At 44.8% G+C, this 17,178-nt stretch overlaps 1 protein-coding gene across 5 annotated transcripts in view; it reads right to left on the reverse strand.

Moving 5' to 3' along the window:
• Positions 1 to 17,178, reverse strand: part of NAV2 (neuron navigator 2) — an 830,108-nt gene that overhangs the window by 370,465 nt on the left and 442,465 nt on the right. For all 5 annotated transcript variants that reach the window (XM_078684226.1, XM_078684230.1, XM_078684229.1 and 2 more), the window contains exon 5: positions 6,703 to 6,970. In XM_078684226.1, the coding sequence (XP_078540352.1) occupies positions 6,703 to 6,970 (268 nt within the window). The remainder of the gene's footprint in view (positions 1 to 6,702; positions 6,971 to 17,178) is intronic.

The raw sequence follows: 17,178 nt of genomic DNA on the forward strand, positions 1-17,178 counted from the left end.
CTAAGGAAGCGTTGTGATTGGCTGACTCGTCGCCTCGGTGTGCTTGCTGGAAGGCCGAGCAAGGGAGGACTACGGAGGTGTGGAAGCAGCGTGAAGGTACATTTTTATTTAATTTTTTGTATTCCCGCTTACCCCTGTGTTGCCCACCCTCTCAGGGCTGGACTGGGAACCAAAACAGGCCCTGACAAAGTGCTCGGCCGCCCCCCCTCCCCCCAGATGGTTGGGGTTGCGGCCGAGCTCTTTGCCAGGGCAGGTTTTCGGACGATTTTGTTACAGGGTAGGGCCCAAAACCAGCCCCACCCGTGCGGCGCACCGGGGGTTTGCCCGGTGCCCGCTACGGCCAGCCCTGCACCCTCTCCCCTCCCACCCCCGACCCCCTACCTCCGATCAATGCCGGCCGCCGCTGGATTTAAAAAGCAAACAACCATCTCACGCCTCTTCTCCGGAGGTGCACGCAAAATATAGAATTTATTACACAGGAAACGCTCTCTCGTCACCTTTAAGAAGAGTGTAAAATCCGTGCTGACTGACACATGCCTTCGGCGTTGATATCCCTATACTGCTGTGCCTTGAAATGGATTCTGTTATTATCTTCTGTGTGGATGGTTAAATACAGGCTCCCTCTGACAAGCTCCTTGTGAGCAGCCTCTGATCTGGTCTCCTCAGGGACCTCAATAACTAGTTGAGTCATTCTCTTTTATCTTCATCTTTGTAACCTCATCAAGTGTATTGTACAGAGCTTTGATACCCCAGGGTCACGTAGGCGCTTTACCTTAGCCACCAAAATGAGTATTCGGTATGATCCGGTCATGCCCATGGACAGGGAGTGACATGAGGGACCACTTTTTAAATTCTTGCTCAGTGTAGCTTTCTTAAGTGTATTGATCAGCGCTCTGATACCCTGGGCCTCGAACAGGCTTTAGAAAGCTGCTAATACATTAATTAAATAAATAAAGGCTGGGTCCTTGCCCCTTTTAGCCTGCACTAATGCCAGTGCCAGGCTGGCCAACAAGTCACCTGTGGGATTTCCAATCAGACCCCATCCTGATACGCGGGTGCCTCTTTTCCACACCAATGTTTCTTTTGGAGGTTCTGGCCTAATGTAGACCGAATAAACAAAAGCTGCTAAACTTGGGGTCATATTCGACATAGATGTGTTATCCTGACCACAGATCATTGCAGTCGTCATGTCTCCCAGCTCAGAAAAAGCAGCCCAATTGTTGCAAACTAGCCACCAGGCCCAGCTGACCAGGGCCTCAGTAATGTGCTAGCCCTAAAACTCTAAATTCTACACAACAAAACCAGGCAGCGAAATTATGTCCAAATGTGCTCCTGCACAAACCAGGTCAAACCAAAATCTAAACACGCTTTTTATAATCTGATTCAGGCAGCGAAAGATAATTTACTAGAATAAAATAAGAGCAGCTATGGACTAGCAGACAGTCACTGAAAAAGCGCTATGGTGCGGACAGCGCAGGCCACGTCATAGTGGCTTTGTGTTATGAGGGGCAGGACAATAAACTCAACTTGGGAGGCGAAGTGACTCGGTATCGGCTCAACATCCTGTGATTCTGGGATTTCAGTGACTCTCAGCCCTGCTGAACAGCAGATGTGGTGCTAGACAACATGAGTAAAAGAAATTCACATTGACAAGGTCAACAGCTCAGGCATTGCCGAGTTCTATTGGCTTTGCCAATGCTTGTTTGCTTTTTATGATTGCAACAATTTTTATGCCCATTGCACATGTTATGTAAATTGAGGAGATTCACCCGGGATTCACTACACCCAAATACACAAAATATGGTAACCAGGCATAAAGCAAGCTAATGGGCGCACTGCTCTCCGATTCAGGGGAGAATATATAACATAAACAAAATATATGCGGTGCTCCTAGGAAGGGATTGGTTACCATCCACAATCCCACTCTGCCCTCCCAACGAAGAGCAAAATTAAATCAAACTTTAAATCCGAGCACTCCAAAAAGTCACCAATACAATTTTATATAGTTAGTAGTCCACTTTGAATCCATGTTCGGGGACATAAATTTCGGTCCAAATCTTCACATGAATTTTATGTAGAAGTTGTTTACAGGTGTTTCCAAAAGGAAGGCAATCCACATCAATAATTCCACAACGTCGAGCAGTTTGAAAGCCAATTAAGAAACAAAAAGAAGTCAGCCAACACGTGTTTCGTCGATTGGTCGTACGACTCGACTTCTTCAGGGCTGGTCGGGCACTATACAAATGTTCTTCCACCCGATAAATATTAATTCCGTAGGGCAAAATAATGCCATAGTCCAGTAGTGCCAGTAGTTATAAATATCGTTAGGCCGGATAGAACAGAGAGTCCTTTTGGAAACAACTATAAACATCATCTACATAAAATTGATTTGAAGATATGGACCAAAATGTATGTGCCTGAACATGGATTAAAAGTTGACTACTAACTATCTAAAATGGTATTGATGACTTTTTGGAGTGCTCGGATTTGAAGTTTGATTCACTACACCCTCTCGCCATTCTCACTTGTGTCTTTTGGGGTTAAAAGCCAGCTGCCCCCCGTTTTTATTACCTTACTGCATTAGTAAATCAATGTACTCAGTTCCCAATATCGCTCATCTGCAGGTCAGCATGAGTAGCTGTCACTTGCGTTTTTATGCAGATTTGCAGCGATTTTTGAGCCAAAAACGTAAGAAAATGACAAGAACCCTTTTTTTCACACTCCACGTGTCCTATTATTGTCATGTTAGTTGAATCCAATTATCAGGAGCACAGTTACCCACAAATTAAAAAATAGAAATAAAAATGCCACAAAAAGTCCAGCCTGAAACATCACAATAAAAAAAATTAAAAAGCCGCACCACAGATCTGAGTCGAGAAGATCCACAGAGCAAACATACAAAGTTTGGAGCATTTCATCACGCCTTCAAGACATTTACTTGTTCTCAATTACAAGGAACAGGAAAACCTAAAAGCAGAAATGACAGCCCGTGATTCCATATAAAGGGTTTCTTTATCCCAAAAAACGCAGAAGCCTGCTTCAAAACATTCTGCCTCAGGTGAAATGCCTTCAAACGCTTGCCTGTCTTTTGACACAATTTATTGTAAGAAACATTGACGAGTGGTAGCGAGAGGGAGAAACACCTGGTTTTCAGACTGTAAACGAGTCGCTAATATTAAAAGAAGCCGCCTACGTCAAGGGCCTCCTTTCATCTTGCCAAGAGCGGTTCCTTAGAACTTCACACGTTTACTATAAACAAAAAATACAAAAAGCATATAGCAAACCACAGCAAATTCAAAAACACACAGAAAAATGCCCCAAGGCGGGCTAGCCGCTACTGAAGTGTCAATGAGGGGCTGAGAAAAACTCTTGTTAGAAAATCAACACAAAGCCCATGCAAAGCAAGAACACGAGAAGTGGTCCTCTGGAAGAGGAGATACCCTTCCTCCGAGGCTAGGGCGAGCGCTAACCTAGAGTTCTTTTTCTGGCCCAGGGAGAACCTGAGGAGTCTGCCTTGAGAGGACTCCTTGCACGAAGAACTGTACAGTAGGAAAGAAAGCGGCAACATGAGTGAAAAGAGAAAGCAACTTTCCAAAAACCTACAAAAAGAGGATTTATGTATATGTTATTTATATGAACTTATTTTGCAATTTGATGACATGGATTAAAGGATATTAGTGAATTGTGCCTTCAGCATGGCGGTCCCATTGAACACGGGTACACGTGTAGAGCAGTACAGAGAGTCACTGTTGCCAGGGCAACTGGAAGACAGGAAGCTCCATCTCTCAGGCCCACTCTCCATAGCATAGGGTTTATGCATAAGGGAAGCAATCCCAGGTATGAGGGAGGCTGATTTCAGGCTTCACCTTGTGCAATCCCCAACGAGGATCTAACGGGGACCAAGCGGCTGCCTTATATTATACCCTTTATACCACTTCTTCCATCCTTAAAAATGTGAGTGCAGAGGAAGTACTGATGGCAGTAGCGGAAGAAGGTAAGTGTGGCTTCATCTCTCTGCACCAATCAGATAGAGGAGCAGAGATCAATGTTGTGTCAGTAGCCTCGGGAGGTCAACATTGGTTCTGGCTCCAAACCTTCGTGTGGCACCAGAATGTAGACGCCCAACATTATGGGGAAATTACATTTACGACACTTTATGTGACGGATATTCTGCCCTTTGTGATCAAATAAGGGTGATGATCATGATTTACACAACATTTAGACTAGACAGAACATTCTGCAAGAGCACGATTGTTTTCCAGTGACGGCTGTAGCCATCTGACATCGCATGTTGGCAGAGGGCTTGGCCATGTGCATGATTACCTGTCATCAATTCTATTTCTAACACATTGTGTTAACTAATGCACTCAACGTCGATGAAGGCTGGACTAGGAACTACAGCCTCAGTCGATAAACTGTTCCACACGTGTATCTAGGACAGCGACCACAGCGCCGTTATCAAGGGATCCAACAGGATATGTTCACAAGGAAAAGGGATTGTTTCAACTTGCTTGTATGAAAATGTGGTGGGAGACCATCCAGCGACAACAAGGGACATCGGTGGGGGGCACCATTATACTACGGACATCAAACTGAGTGTGTTCAGCTGCGGTGTCCCCAAAACCCACCTCTCTAAATAAGCAGTGCAATAGTTAGCAAGGATAGTGTTTACCCTAGACTTGGATAAGTCCACCAGCGCATGGATCCGACAATTAGCAGGGTCAGTTCAGCTTTTCATCCCGTCAAATTACTTAACCCCTTCGCTGCTTCTGTCGGCCAACGGCCGTTGCCAGCACTACCTCCGTAGTGCTGCGCATGTCCGTTGTCCGATGCAGCCCCGCCCACTTGATCAAAGTGCCGCACCACGGCGGAATTTTCACCTCGGTTAAGCGGTTAAACAGAGTACCGCTACATTGGGTAATATTTATACCTTCTACTTACACTGTTTTGAAACAGGGAAACAGTTACCAACCACTGTATGAAAAGCAAATTATTGCTATGTTTAAGCCAACAAAGGGAAACCTCAGTCCATCAGCCAAATCCATATATGAAACCTAAGATGCCGTTTCGATAAATGGCCTAAGGTCCACCATACCTGTGTATACAAGTCCCAAGAAAACTCAGGAGACCCAACATTGACAACATGTATACAATATTCCTTAGAGACACTTGCTTCCTGAATGATTCTACAAATCTCCCTTCTGCTCGACTTCTACCCCTTTCAGTGGCAACTGGAGAGCTGCACTGTGAGTCTTCCGCACCAGCCCAAACACATTATTTGCACAGAAACTAATGCTCACTTGTTATGAATCCCAGCTTCCACTTGAAACCTATGGCCATTCGTGGTTCTGTCATTCCACTGAATTTCCTGTGCTCTTGCATCAACAGCATGGTGCACAGACGACGTGCCAGGTAGTCTTACACCATCCTCCAGGCCAACCGAGGCATTTACATCACTTTCGGGATCACAGGGAAGCAGGTCACCTCCTATGTAGCCTGAACAGGGCAGAATTCCACGTTTCAGACATCTTTAACATTCAGTTTTGTCAACCACGTGCCCCCTGTCGCAGCATCCCTGAGCAGGGACACCGACTCCATCTTTCAATGCCTGCAAACACTTTCTGATGTCAGGAAAGCGTGCAATGCTAACAAGGGCACCCGCTAGCCTGTACCCCACCTCGCCAGACTCAGGTCAAGGCATATGTAATTATGCCGTGCGCCCAACCAAAGTAAAATGTTAGGGTCCTCTCACCAAATTTTGGAAGAATGTCTCTCCTATGTGCATTAGTGGTCATACCTGTGATCAGAACTAGCCCTTATTCTTAGATACAAGCAACAATCTCCATTTTGAACCCTACCTCCCTGGGGAAACACAGGATGGAGCCCAAGGCTCATAGAGCATCAGTGACATGAAGGATCAGATGAATGAAATTGATGGACTGTCCTTCTCCTAAATCGCTGCCAAGACCTGGAACGACCACCCCTCCAGCTCCGTACAGCCCCCGCGCTGGCAGACTTCAGAAAGAGATTCAAGACCTGGCTCTTCGATGGAGACACAGTGCCCAGATACCCCCAGGGGTGACAGTGTCACACTCTACAAATGCTGTTTGATTGATTGATCAGCAACAGTAGGTTTAGGGACAGCAGCACAAGGTAGCAGAGGTAAGAGGGTGGGGCAAGGGACAGGGAATTGAAGAGTCAGAGCACATGAGTGTGGGCAGGCCTGGACAGAGAGCAGGGTGACCTCACCATACTACACACATTTTAATATGAGGCTCTATGGATATCACCACTTACCCTCTTGGAGCCTAAAATTAAAAACACAAAAGGTAGGGCAGCCTGCATGGGAGGTCACGGGTGGATCCCTAGTGCAATGCAAACACGGGGTGCAAGCTGAACAGTGACACGCTCCCGGCACATAAGGAAGTTCTGTATTATGGTGAAGAGAGCTGCAAGGGGTTGTGGGTAATATACAGAGATCCAGTCTGCTGCTTTTCCAACCTTTACGGTTAATATGTATCAAAGGCAAGCTGTTGAATTTGCCTTTGGGAGAGCATGTTTGCCAGTTACCCATCCCTTACTGTGACTACGTAGCAAGACAAGTTGTCGACTCTGCCTACCAATCAGACAACAGTGCCCCATGGATTTAAAATCCCCATGAGGAACCATCAGGCCAATCTTCCTGTTGACAGTAGTTCTCACCTGGACTGCATGTCTGGTTGTGCTTTTGAATGCTGGTGGGACGGTTGCTGTTGGCACTGTGTTGGGGCGGGATGGCTTTGCTGTGTGGGGGGCATAGATGGCACCTGAGGTTCCTGCGCTCCAGCCTGGCACTGCAATGGGGGGCCACTGTGCTGGGATAACGTGGTGGGGTGGTGGTAATGGTGCTGCTTCTGCGTTTGCTGCTGCTTGTAGCGTGACAGGCTGAAGAAGAGGCCAAGAATGGCCTTTAGATTCCCATTTCTGATCTCTGCAACAACAAAAAAAGCAAAACAGATGTCAGGACCTAATAAAAATATTGCAGATATTATAAGTACTGTTAATATCAAAGGAAAAGGACAACACATATACAATTGATTCGTTTGATAATATGTGAAACTGCAGTTTTTTTATGTTATGCCTCAAAGGGGAATCAGCCATCGCAATGCATGCGTTACAACGCATGCGATTACAACACAGTTGTTACAATGACTGCGTTGTTATATCGCAGTACCATTACAATGCAAGTCGTTACAAAGTCTTGCTGTAGGGGGCGCTCTAAACTAAGGAATAGTATTATTTACTATTCCAACACCTTTATTGCTGTTGCACACACTGGAGTTAGAATAGTAAATTATACTATTCCTAAATCCAGCGCGCCCCCTACAGCAAGTCGGTGTAATGACTTGCGTTGTCATGGTACTGCGATGTAACAACGCAGTCGTTGTAACAACTTCGTTGTTATCACACGTGTTGTAAACGCATGCGATGTAACACCTATATTCGACCCAAAGCAACATGTGTGATAATGCTCCATAAACAATTTATACTATTTAAATTACATTTTTATTTAAACTACAGAAACAAGATAATGCACAAAATTTCCTCTACTGCGATTTCTGTGACTCCCTTTGTCACAAGAGCTGTGACATTGTGCCGAGGGACTCACGGCGGGGGCCCAGATGGATGCTAGGTTGGTGACAGCGTCGAATGCGATGGAGCCAATCACATACTGTCATACTGTCTGCTTACCACTTCCATCTCGACATATAACGTGGAAGTTACTGCAAGGGAGCTGTATTGTACTGTGAACAGAAACACTCTGGAATCCGGCAGTAGAGGAGTAAAACTGCAGTGATAATGTTGTAAAGCTATTGGGGTTAATGGAGGCGTATTTAGACTAAAACTAAGTATTTTAGGGAAATATAAAAAATATTAGCGAACTTTAGGCTCCTGGGTATCAAAAAGAAAAATGTAAAAGAACATTTTATATTTTGGTATGACGAGAAGTTCAGTTGGAAATTATGAGAGTGAAATGTGTCTACAGGCTGTGAGATCGTATAAAAGAATACTATATTTTTCCTTTAAAACTATCGCAACAGCCGCTGCCAGGACGAATTATTAGCTGCCGTCTTCTTTACGTGTCGTGCCCATGTTGTACGCAGGCCTGCTCGGCTTTCTCGCTTCTGACGTCACAGCCTCGTTATCATGCTTGGCATCACTAAGCGGGGATTCACAAAGGGCTAGCTCAGCAACCGAGAATTTACATTCTTTGTATCTTTTTCAAGGTTTTTTTCCTTCTTCTGAGAAGAAAGCTGCACACCTGCTAATCTAAGTTTCGGTTTCTGTCATACCTGTCCTTGGAATCAAGGCACATAGAAAACTAGAAAACATCAAGGCTTAATTTGTAAAAAAATAAAAAAAGTGCTGGGTTCTCATCAGAAGGCAGCTGCAGATTGCACCACAAATTGCCCCTGCCATGCAGCCAGTGACAGCACAACTACTAAGTATCACACTCCTACAACTGTGACAGTTCGGACTATTCCAGGCCCCCAAAGCTATAAAAAAATGGCTTGGGCATCAGGTAATAATCCTTTGTAATGTATATTGAATTTGTAATTAACTGTTGCTGCGGTCATCTCTAAATTAACAAGACAGCGCGAACTTGTGGCAGACTTTCACAAGCCATCGTGTTGACAATTTAGTGTCTGTGTAGAGTACCGAAAACCACCGGCTCAAATTAAGCACTAGAACATATAAAAAGTCATGCAAATAGGGGTGGAGTTAGCACCTGATACTGATTGCTGGGAGGCATGCTGCTGCTTTGATTAACAATTTGGAACTTTGTTGTATAGTATAAACGTGTGCAGACTTCTAAAAAGAAAAGAGTGCACGAGTGGCTTGTGTTCTTCCACGACAGGGCTCATACTAGATTGGAATACGTCTAAAAGGAATGAGTTCACAGAATGACAGCCACACCTCACCACAATACACCCTAGAGAAACACCCCCCTGTTCATCACCAACAAGCACAAGTTAACAGAAACCCAGTGAAACCAGTGGTTACCCTTGCAGACTTGTGTGCCACTGGGGGGCAGGTATATTTAGCATTTATACTTATGTTCCATGGATACTCACTGCTTAACAATTTTAAAAGACAATTATATTTATAGCTTATGAAGGCCTCATTGATGGTTATCAACATATATTTCCCCATCAAATTATCTATCAGAAATGATTTGAAAGTCTCAGTCCAAATAGCTGCTAGACTTAGTCCAGCTCTAAACTAGAAGCCTTAGTCCAGTTGGACTCAGCTGGAAGTCTCAGTCCAGCTCTCAGCTGCACGTCTGAGCCTAGCTCTCAGGTGGAAGGCTCATCAGCTCTCAGGTGCTAGTCTCAGTCCAGCTGTGAACTAGTACCCTTAATCCAGTTCTTACTTAGACGTCTCAGTCAAGTTTAAACTAGTAGCCTTAATCCATTCCTCAGCTACAGGTCTAAGACAATTTCTCTGTTTCTAGTCTCAGTTCAGATCTAAACTTGGAACCTCAGTCCGGTTCTCAGCTAAAGGTCTGAGTCCAGCTCTCGGTTGGTAGTCCGAGTCCAGCTCTCGGCTGGTAGTCCGAGTCCAGCTCTCGGTTGGTAGTCTGAGTCCAGCTCTCGGCTGGTAGTCTGAGTCCAGCTCTCGGCTGGTAGTCTGAGTCCAGCTCTTGGCTGGTAGTCGGTATACAACCTTTACAACGCAACTTTTACCACGACCTACCATTACCACGCATTTTTTACAACGCAGGATCCATTACAACGCATACCATTACCACGCATGTATTTACAACGCAGGTACTTTTACAACGCATACCATTACAACGTAAGTATTGGTAAGTATATTATTTTATTAAAAATATTATTTGGGTTTTTTGGTAAAGGGGTATTTTTAGGGTTCAGGGTCAGTTTTGGGTTTTTGGGTAAAGGGGTATTTTTAGGGTTCATGGTCAGTTTTCAGTTTTTGGGTAAAGGGGTATTTTTAGGGTTCAGGGTCAGTTTTCAGTTTTTGGGTAAAGGGGTATTTTTAGGGTTTAGTGTCAGTTTTCAGTTTTTGGGTAAAGGGGTATTTTTAGGGTTTAGGGTCAGTTTTCAGTTTTTGGGTAAAGGGGTATTTTTAGGGTTCAGGGTCAGTTTTCAGTTTTTGGGTAAAGGGGTATTTTTAGGGTTTAGGGTCAGTTTTCAGTTTTTGGGTAAAGGGGTATTTTTAGGGTTCAGGGTCAGTTTTCAGTTTTTGGGTAAAGGGGTATTTTTAGGATTCAGGGTCAGTTTTCAGTTTTTGGGTAAAGGGGTATTTTTAGGGTTCCGGGTCAGTTTTCAGTTTTTGGGTAAAGGGGTATTTTTTGGGGTTCAGGTATTTTTTGGGTTCAGGGTCAGTTTTGGGTTTTTGGGTAAAGGGGTATTTTTAGGGTTCAGGGTCAGTTTTGGATTTTTGGGTAAAAGGGGTATTTTTTGGGTTCAGGGTCAGTTTTGGGTTTTTGGGTAAAAGGGTACAGTGTAAAAATTAAATATAATTAAATTTAAATTACATTAAATTAAATTGATTAAATTAAATTAATTAAATTAAATTAAATTAAATTAAATTAAATTAAATTAAATTAAATTAAATTAAATATTAAAAAATATTATATACTTACCAATACTTACGTTGTAATTGTATGCGTTGTAAAGGTATATGCGTTGTAAATACATGCGTGGTAATGGTATGCGTTGTCATGGATCCTGCGTTGTAAAAAATGCGTGGTAATGGTAGGCGTGGTAAAAGTATGCGTTGTAACGTCATACATCCTTGGTAGTCTGAGTCCAGCTCTCAGCTGCTAGTCTGAGTCCAGCTCTCAGCTGCTAGTTGCTGCTAGTCTGAGTCCAGCTCTCAGCTGCTAGTTGCTGCTAGTCTGAGTCCTTAGAGATAATGGGGTATCCCTGTGACCCTCAGAACATGGGTATCAAAGTTAAATAAGAACAGTTGGTTCTGTCGGATGTGAGTCAATTTCTTTGCTATATTGTGAATATAATACTTCTTTATATACTTCACTCAGTCCGCATTTGCGGTATGATGTGTAAGGACACACACAACAATTTTCAATTTTGAAAAGTTCTTATTATGGAAACTTTACACGTATAAATCAATTTGTGAACAGTGGCTGTCAGGGACAATAAAAGCAAACACTCACATACAGAGTGAAATATTTAGTGACTAATAGTGACAGGTGATGACCGTGCTATACATGAATAAGTGAAGATGACGCATTTACAGATATAGAAAAACATAGAATTTTATCAGTCCTTATTTGAAAAAAATGTTGTCACAACAATCATATTATTTTCTTTTTTCGTGTTGTGGCTTAAGATGGACGGATTGACAAAAGTAACATCGACGTTTCGACCCTAGACCCAGCTCTCGGCTGCTAGTCTGAGTCCAGCTCTGGTCTGATAGTCTGAGTCCAGCTCTCAGCTGCAAGCCTCAGTCTAGCTTCCAGGCGTTACTCAGTCCAGCTCTAAACGTGTAGGCTTAGTCCATCTCTGTGCTAGAAGCATAAGCCCAGTTCTGTGTTTATAGTCTTAGTGCAGCTCTCAGTTTGTAGCTTCAGTCCACTTCTCAACTGGACTCAGACCACTTCTCAACTAATCACCTGTCTGTAAGCCTCAGGCCAGGGCTCGGCTGGTAATCTCAGTCCAGTCCTCAGTTGTTAGCCTCAGTCTAGTTCTGTTGGAAGCTTCAGTCCGGCTCTCAGTTTGTAGCTTAACTCCACTTCTCAGCTAAAAGTCTCAGTCCATTGCTCTGTTGGTGGACTCAGTCCTGCCCAGGGCTGGAAGTCTCAGGCCAGGTCTCAGCTGCTAATCTCAGTCCAGCCTGCAGCTGTTAGCCTCAGACTAGTTCTTTGTTGGTATTCTCAGTCCATCTCTCAGTTTGTAGCTTCAGCTCAGCCAAAAGTCTCAGTCCATTTCTCGGTTGATGGTCTCAGTCCTGCTCAGGGCTGGAAGCCTAAGGCCAGGTCTCAGTTAGAAGTCGTACTCCTGCTCTCAGCTGAGCAAACTTGCCAGTCGTTAGTCTTGGTATGCACAGTGTGTAGTCTCCATGCACTTCCAAGAGTGTTGTCTCAGTGAAGAGTCAGTCCACCTCTCAGATTTTTGTCTCGGCCCAATCCTCATCTGATAATCACAACTCAGTTCCCAGATGGCACTCTCTGCCCTGTCCCCAGCCGTAAGTCTGGACCTTGCCCCAGCCAGAAGTCTCGGCCCTGTCCCCAGCCGGAAGTCTCGGCCATATCCCCATGCCCAAGTCTCGGCCCTGTCCCCAGTCCGAAGTCTCGGCCCTGTCCCCAATCTGAAGTCTCGGCCCCGTCTCCAGTCCAAAGTCTCGGCCCTGTCCCCAGTCCAAAGTCTCAGCCCTGTCCTCAGTCGGAAATCTCGGCCATGTCCCCAGTCCGAAGTCTCAGCCCTGTCCCCAGCTGGAAGTCTTGGCCCTGTCCCCGGTCGGAAGTCTCGGCCCTGTCCCTAGTCGGAAGCCTCTGCCCTGTCCCCAATTCGGAAGTCTCGACCCTGTCCCCAGTCGGAAGTCTCGGCCCTGTCCCCAGTCGGAAGTCTCAGCCCTGTCCCCAGTCGGAAGTCTCAGCCCTGTCCCCAGCTGGAAGTCTCAGTCCTGTCCCCAGCCGGAAGTCTCAGCCCTGTCCCCAGCCAGAAGCCTCGGCCCTGCCCCCAGTCCGAAGTCTAGGCCCTGTTCCCAGCCGCAAGTTCGGGCTCCATTTCCTCCCAGCATCCCCGATTTCCCAGGTTGCAGTCAAAGTTTAGTCTAGGACCACCTCCAAGCTGGAAAGTTGTCAGTGACAAAAAGCATTACAGCGTTTGTGGTATTACTTTGACTAAATGCTCTCTTGGGCATGGGTGTCATCATTTTTTGTCTTTTTTAAACAAACTCCTGCTCTAGGAGTTTTATTCCACCATCCTCCGCATCCGAAGAGCAACCACTGGCAGCAGATCATTCTCCCACCTCGCCGCCAAGACCTGAAACACCCTCCCGCAGACCCAGGACCTACTAACCTTCAGGAGGCTACTCAAGACCTGGCTATTCGAGCAGTAGCAGAACCACCCCCCCCCCCCCCCCCAGCGCCTTGAGACCCTCATGGGTGAGTAGTGTGCTTAACAAGTGTACTGATTGATTGATTAACACCTCCTATTCTGACTTTTCAATATGAAAATTAGGCTTAAAACACAGAATATTATTTAGCAAACCAAATCCCGCATGTTTTGCCTTTACCCCTGTTACATTACGTCAGGTTGGTTCTGCTAGAATTTATTTGGAGGGGGCATATATTAATGTATTTATTTAGGGGGTCTGGTACCCCAACCCCCACCCCCTGACACTATGCCCCTGTCTGCATTAACCACCTGCTGCAGGCAGGGAGGAGCATTTCATGCCCCCAACATGTCGGGTCCAACTTTATTCTATTTTACCTGCAAAACCTACTGCCTGGTAAAAGCGGGAATTGGTGCACTGCACCCAGAGCATCCCTGCCTCCACCAGCACATGTGCAGCTGTGAGGAGTGGATTCCACAAGGATTCCTGCTCAGCACAACCTGAAATCGAGCCCTGCGTGTAAGACTCGTGAATATTCTCAAGGCCTCACGAGAACGAGCGGTTACTTTAGTTACTGCAAAACAAACCTGCTGTTCAGGATTTTTTAAAAGTGCCTAAAACACATATGTTTGGAACGAAAACTGAAATAAATAACACAGTAGGCACCCGGAATTCATTACAGAGACTCGGGCTCAGTCTGTGAAGCATCTTAACATCTGCGGTGGGCCCTCGCTCGCAGCAGCTGACTTAGATGAGGCTCGGAGATAAAAAGACTTGTCTAAGATTACATGGCGTGTGAGCAAGACACAGGGATTAGGAACTAAATCACTACAGACAGACTCCTTGCCTTCAGGGTGGAAAAAAATGAGTCTAGAAATGTTCACACCACGCAAAGCCATTACTGAACCTTTAGGACACACTAGCCAATCAGGAACAAGACATGTTGTTGGAGCCCAAAGTAAAATTTGGTTTTGGGAAAGACTGAACTCTGAAACGCTTTATTTTTAGGTCGAACCCTACTAGACAGCACAGCTGTCTGTTTGCTAAAGACATCTTGGGGACATTCAGAAAGCTTCCCTGGGAATGCTTACCATTGGCTTTGTGGTTAGTAACACATTTTCTGGCTTTCTATTTGCTGGCTTTATTTGTTTTAGGCTGTCTAGGGTGAGTTTGTCCCTCTCAAAGAGCCAAGCCTTTTCACACAAACTCTCCCTGTGTATTCTTCCACGAATGCTCCTTTCTGCAAACAGGCCTGTAAACCTTGTTCTTATTTTGTCACATTTACTTTGCATTCAAAGACAGAGGTCAACTGTCAGGCTCTGTCTTGGAGGAAGCTTGGTGTTTACTTTTCTTTTTTGAACTTCAAAGTGAGAGGATTTTTGTGACAATCTTGCTGGATACTGGGGGTAGGAAAGTTTTTTTGTCTAGAACACATTTAAATGAACCGTGGAAGTTTTTCATAACATTTCAAAATTATGAATGCACAAATGAAGCACATTGTTAAGTCTGAACTGTGTTAGAAACAAATGTTTCAATACATTCAAATCCATGCACTAGGTGATGTCATTTCTAAACACTGTTAATGCACTGTATAGTTTATTATTAAACCTGTATGTCTGTGCAAATGTATTGGTAATTTCAATTGAAAATGCGTGGTCTGTAATAGTGGTACTGTACCACACCATGCATACTCCACTCTACACCACTCCAATCTACTCTGCACAACTCCACTTTACGCCACTCTGCAACGCTGCACTCCACGCCAGTGCACTTTAATCTCTAACTCTGTACTCTATGCCCCTGCACTCTATGCCAATCCAACTGTACGCCACTGTAATCCACTCCGCAAAATAGCATTCAAAGCCGCTGCACTCTACACGACTTTATGCTATGCCATTACACTCTACACCACTGCATTCTACCCTACGCCAATTCACTCTACTCTGAAACAATCTCCTCTGCACCCCAGCACTCTACTCCACTCTGAGCCACTCACTCTATGCACCGCAGCCTACGCAACTCTATTCTAAATCACTGCACACTACACCACTGCCCTCTATGCAATGCACTCTACATCACAGCATTCTATGCCACTGCACTCTACTTTGCACTACTGTACTCTACCCCACTCTATACCTCTACTCTGCAACACTCCACTCTCCACCACTGAACTCTATGCCACTCTACGCCACAGCCCTCTCCAGTGCTATATTCTACTCTACACCACTCTACTCTGTACAACTCTATGCCACTGCATTCTGTGCCACTCTACTCTGCACCATTGAACTCCACCTCACTGTACTCTACTCGTCTGTACTGCACTCTACTATGCAACACTAATCTACAACACTGCATCATATCCCACTAAATTCTACTCCACTGCCCTCAACGCCACTGTACTCTGCAACAATTTAAGCCAACATACTCTACACCAGTCCAGACTACTCTACTCCACTGTACGCCACTCTGTGTGACTTCACACTATGCCATTCCAATGAACGTAGCTCTATGCGTCACTCCACTCTGTAACACTCTACTCCATTCTTCTCCATTCCACTCTACGCTACTCCATGCCACTCTCCTCTATTTCACTAAGTTTCAGCTATGCTGAAAAGCTGCCAAGCTGGTATACAACATGGCTAAAGCACATTGGCTAAGCTAACAGCTCTTGCATAGGCAAGACCTACTGGCTTTGCCAATGAATGCTTTTAAGTCTAGGAATGTTTCGGCATGCATTGGCAGCACTTTACTCGGGAACCTCAGTTTTAGGTACTGCACAACAGCAAAAAAAAAAAAAAACAGTAGTCAGGCACTTAAATCCGAAGGTTTGAATTTAAATCAAGTTAGTTTCAGATAATTCACTTATCCATAATGCTGGCATATGTTGTTAAAATACATTACATGTGAGGCAGGACAGGAGGGGGGCTTATGGGTCAGTGGAAACAGAGAGAAAAGCGGATTGTTAGGGGTACTTAAAACACAATATTTTTCAAACCAGCCGAGTTTTAAGGCTAACAAAACAGAGACAAGAGAGAGTGTGTATGTGTGTGTGTGTTTTTGTCAGTGTGTGCATGCACAAATCCAGGCTGAAATCTAGTAGACACCTCACCATACTCGACTGAAAGCACTTGTACCAAACTATTTAATACAGAATACATTTTTAGGGGGGGTGTAACACTCGAAGCTACACCCCTGGTGTTAGTGTAGAGGGTTAGGTGACGGGAAAGAATGAAGGTAACATATACTTGGTTCTAACAGAGCCCTACTCGTTGGGGACTGTAGTGCCCAAGTACAGGGAATACCTTGGCTCACAGAATGTGGCACACACCTGGGCGTTAGGCTGCAACTGGACACTGCGACAACACTGAGCTTGCCTGGCTGGTGGAGCTGTGCACACCACGGAGCATGCTGGGTCCAACCAACCAAGAGAGATAGTCAATCTACCAATCCATAGGTTGCACACCATAGCTTTAAGTGGGTCAGGTCCGTCTGGGGCTCAGACCCAGTACGAATTTAAAATGGACATGGAAACGGGTCCCTTTCAGGCCCTGTATTCATGTCCTTAACCTTTTATCCAAAAATACTGAGCAATTTCCGAACAATGAGTAAAAATAAGTTAAGTAATCCATGTTGTTCCTGCTTATATTTCATATAATTTACTTTGTCTTACATTCCCTTTGGGTGTTTGTTTTTTCCAGATTTTTATTTCAGGCAGCATATTACTCTGGTCTAGTGCATAATTTGAATTAAGCCACATCTAGATGTTTATACGGGTGCACAGCTGAGTTGTGGCTCAAGGCAGTGCGAGTTTCTTTTAGTGCCTGTCACGGGCAAAAAGATGTTCAGAATACGTGGTCATCCCATCCTTGGCCTCTCGGCAAAGTGCACAGAGAAACGTCCATGTAAGACAGTTGGAGTTGTATTTTTATGCAAATGTGTGGGTAGGGTGACTCTACATACATTTTAGTGTATATATTTAAGCCACCCCCTTAATTATATAGGCTCCACCCCTTTCAGGATTCCTACTTCTTAGCCGTATAGATGCCACGTTCTTCAGTTTAAGATACTAACCAATTCTTCATGTTTTGA

Source organism: Lissotriton helveticus, chromosome 3_2 (assembly GCF_964261635.1).
Source record: "Lissotriton helveticus chromosome 3_2, aLisHel1.1, whole genome shotgun sequence".
NCBI lineage: Eukaryota > Metazoa > Chordata > Amphibia > Caudata > Salamandridae > Lissotriton > Lissotriton helveticus.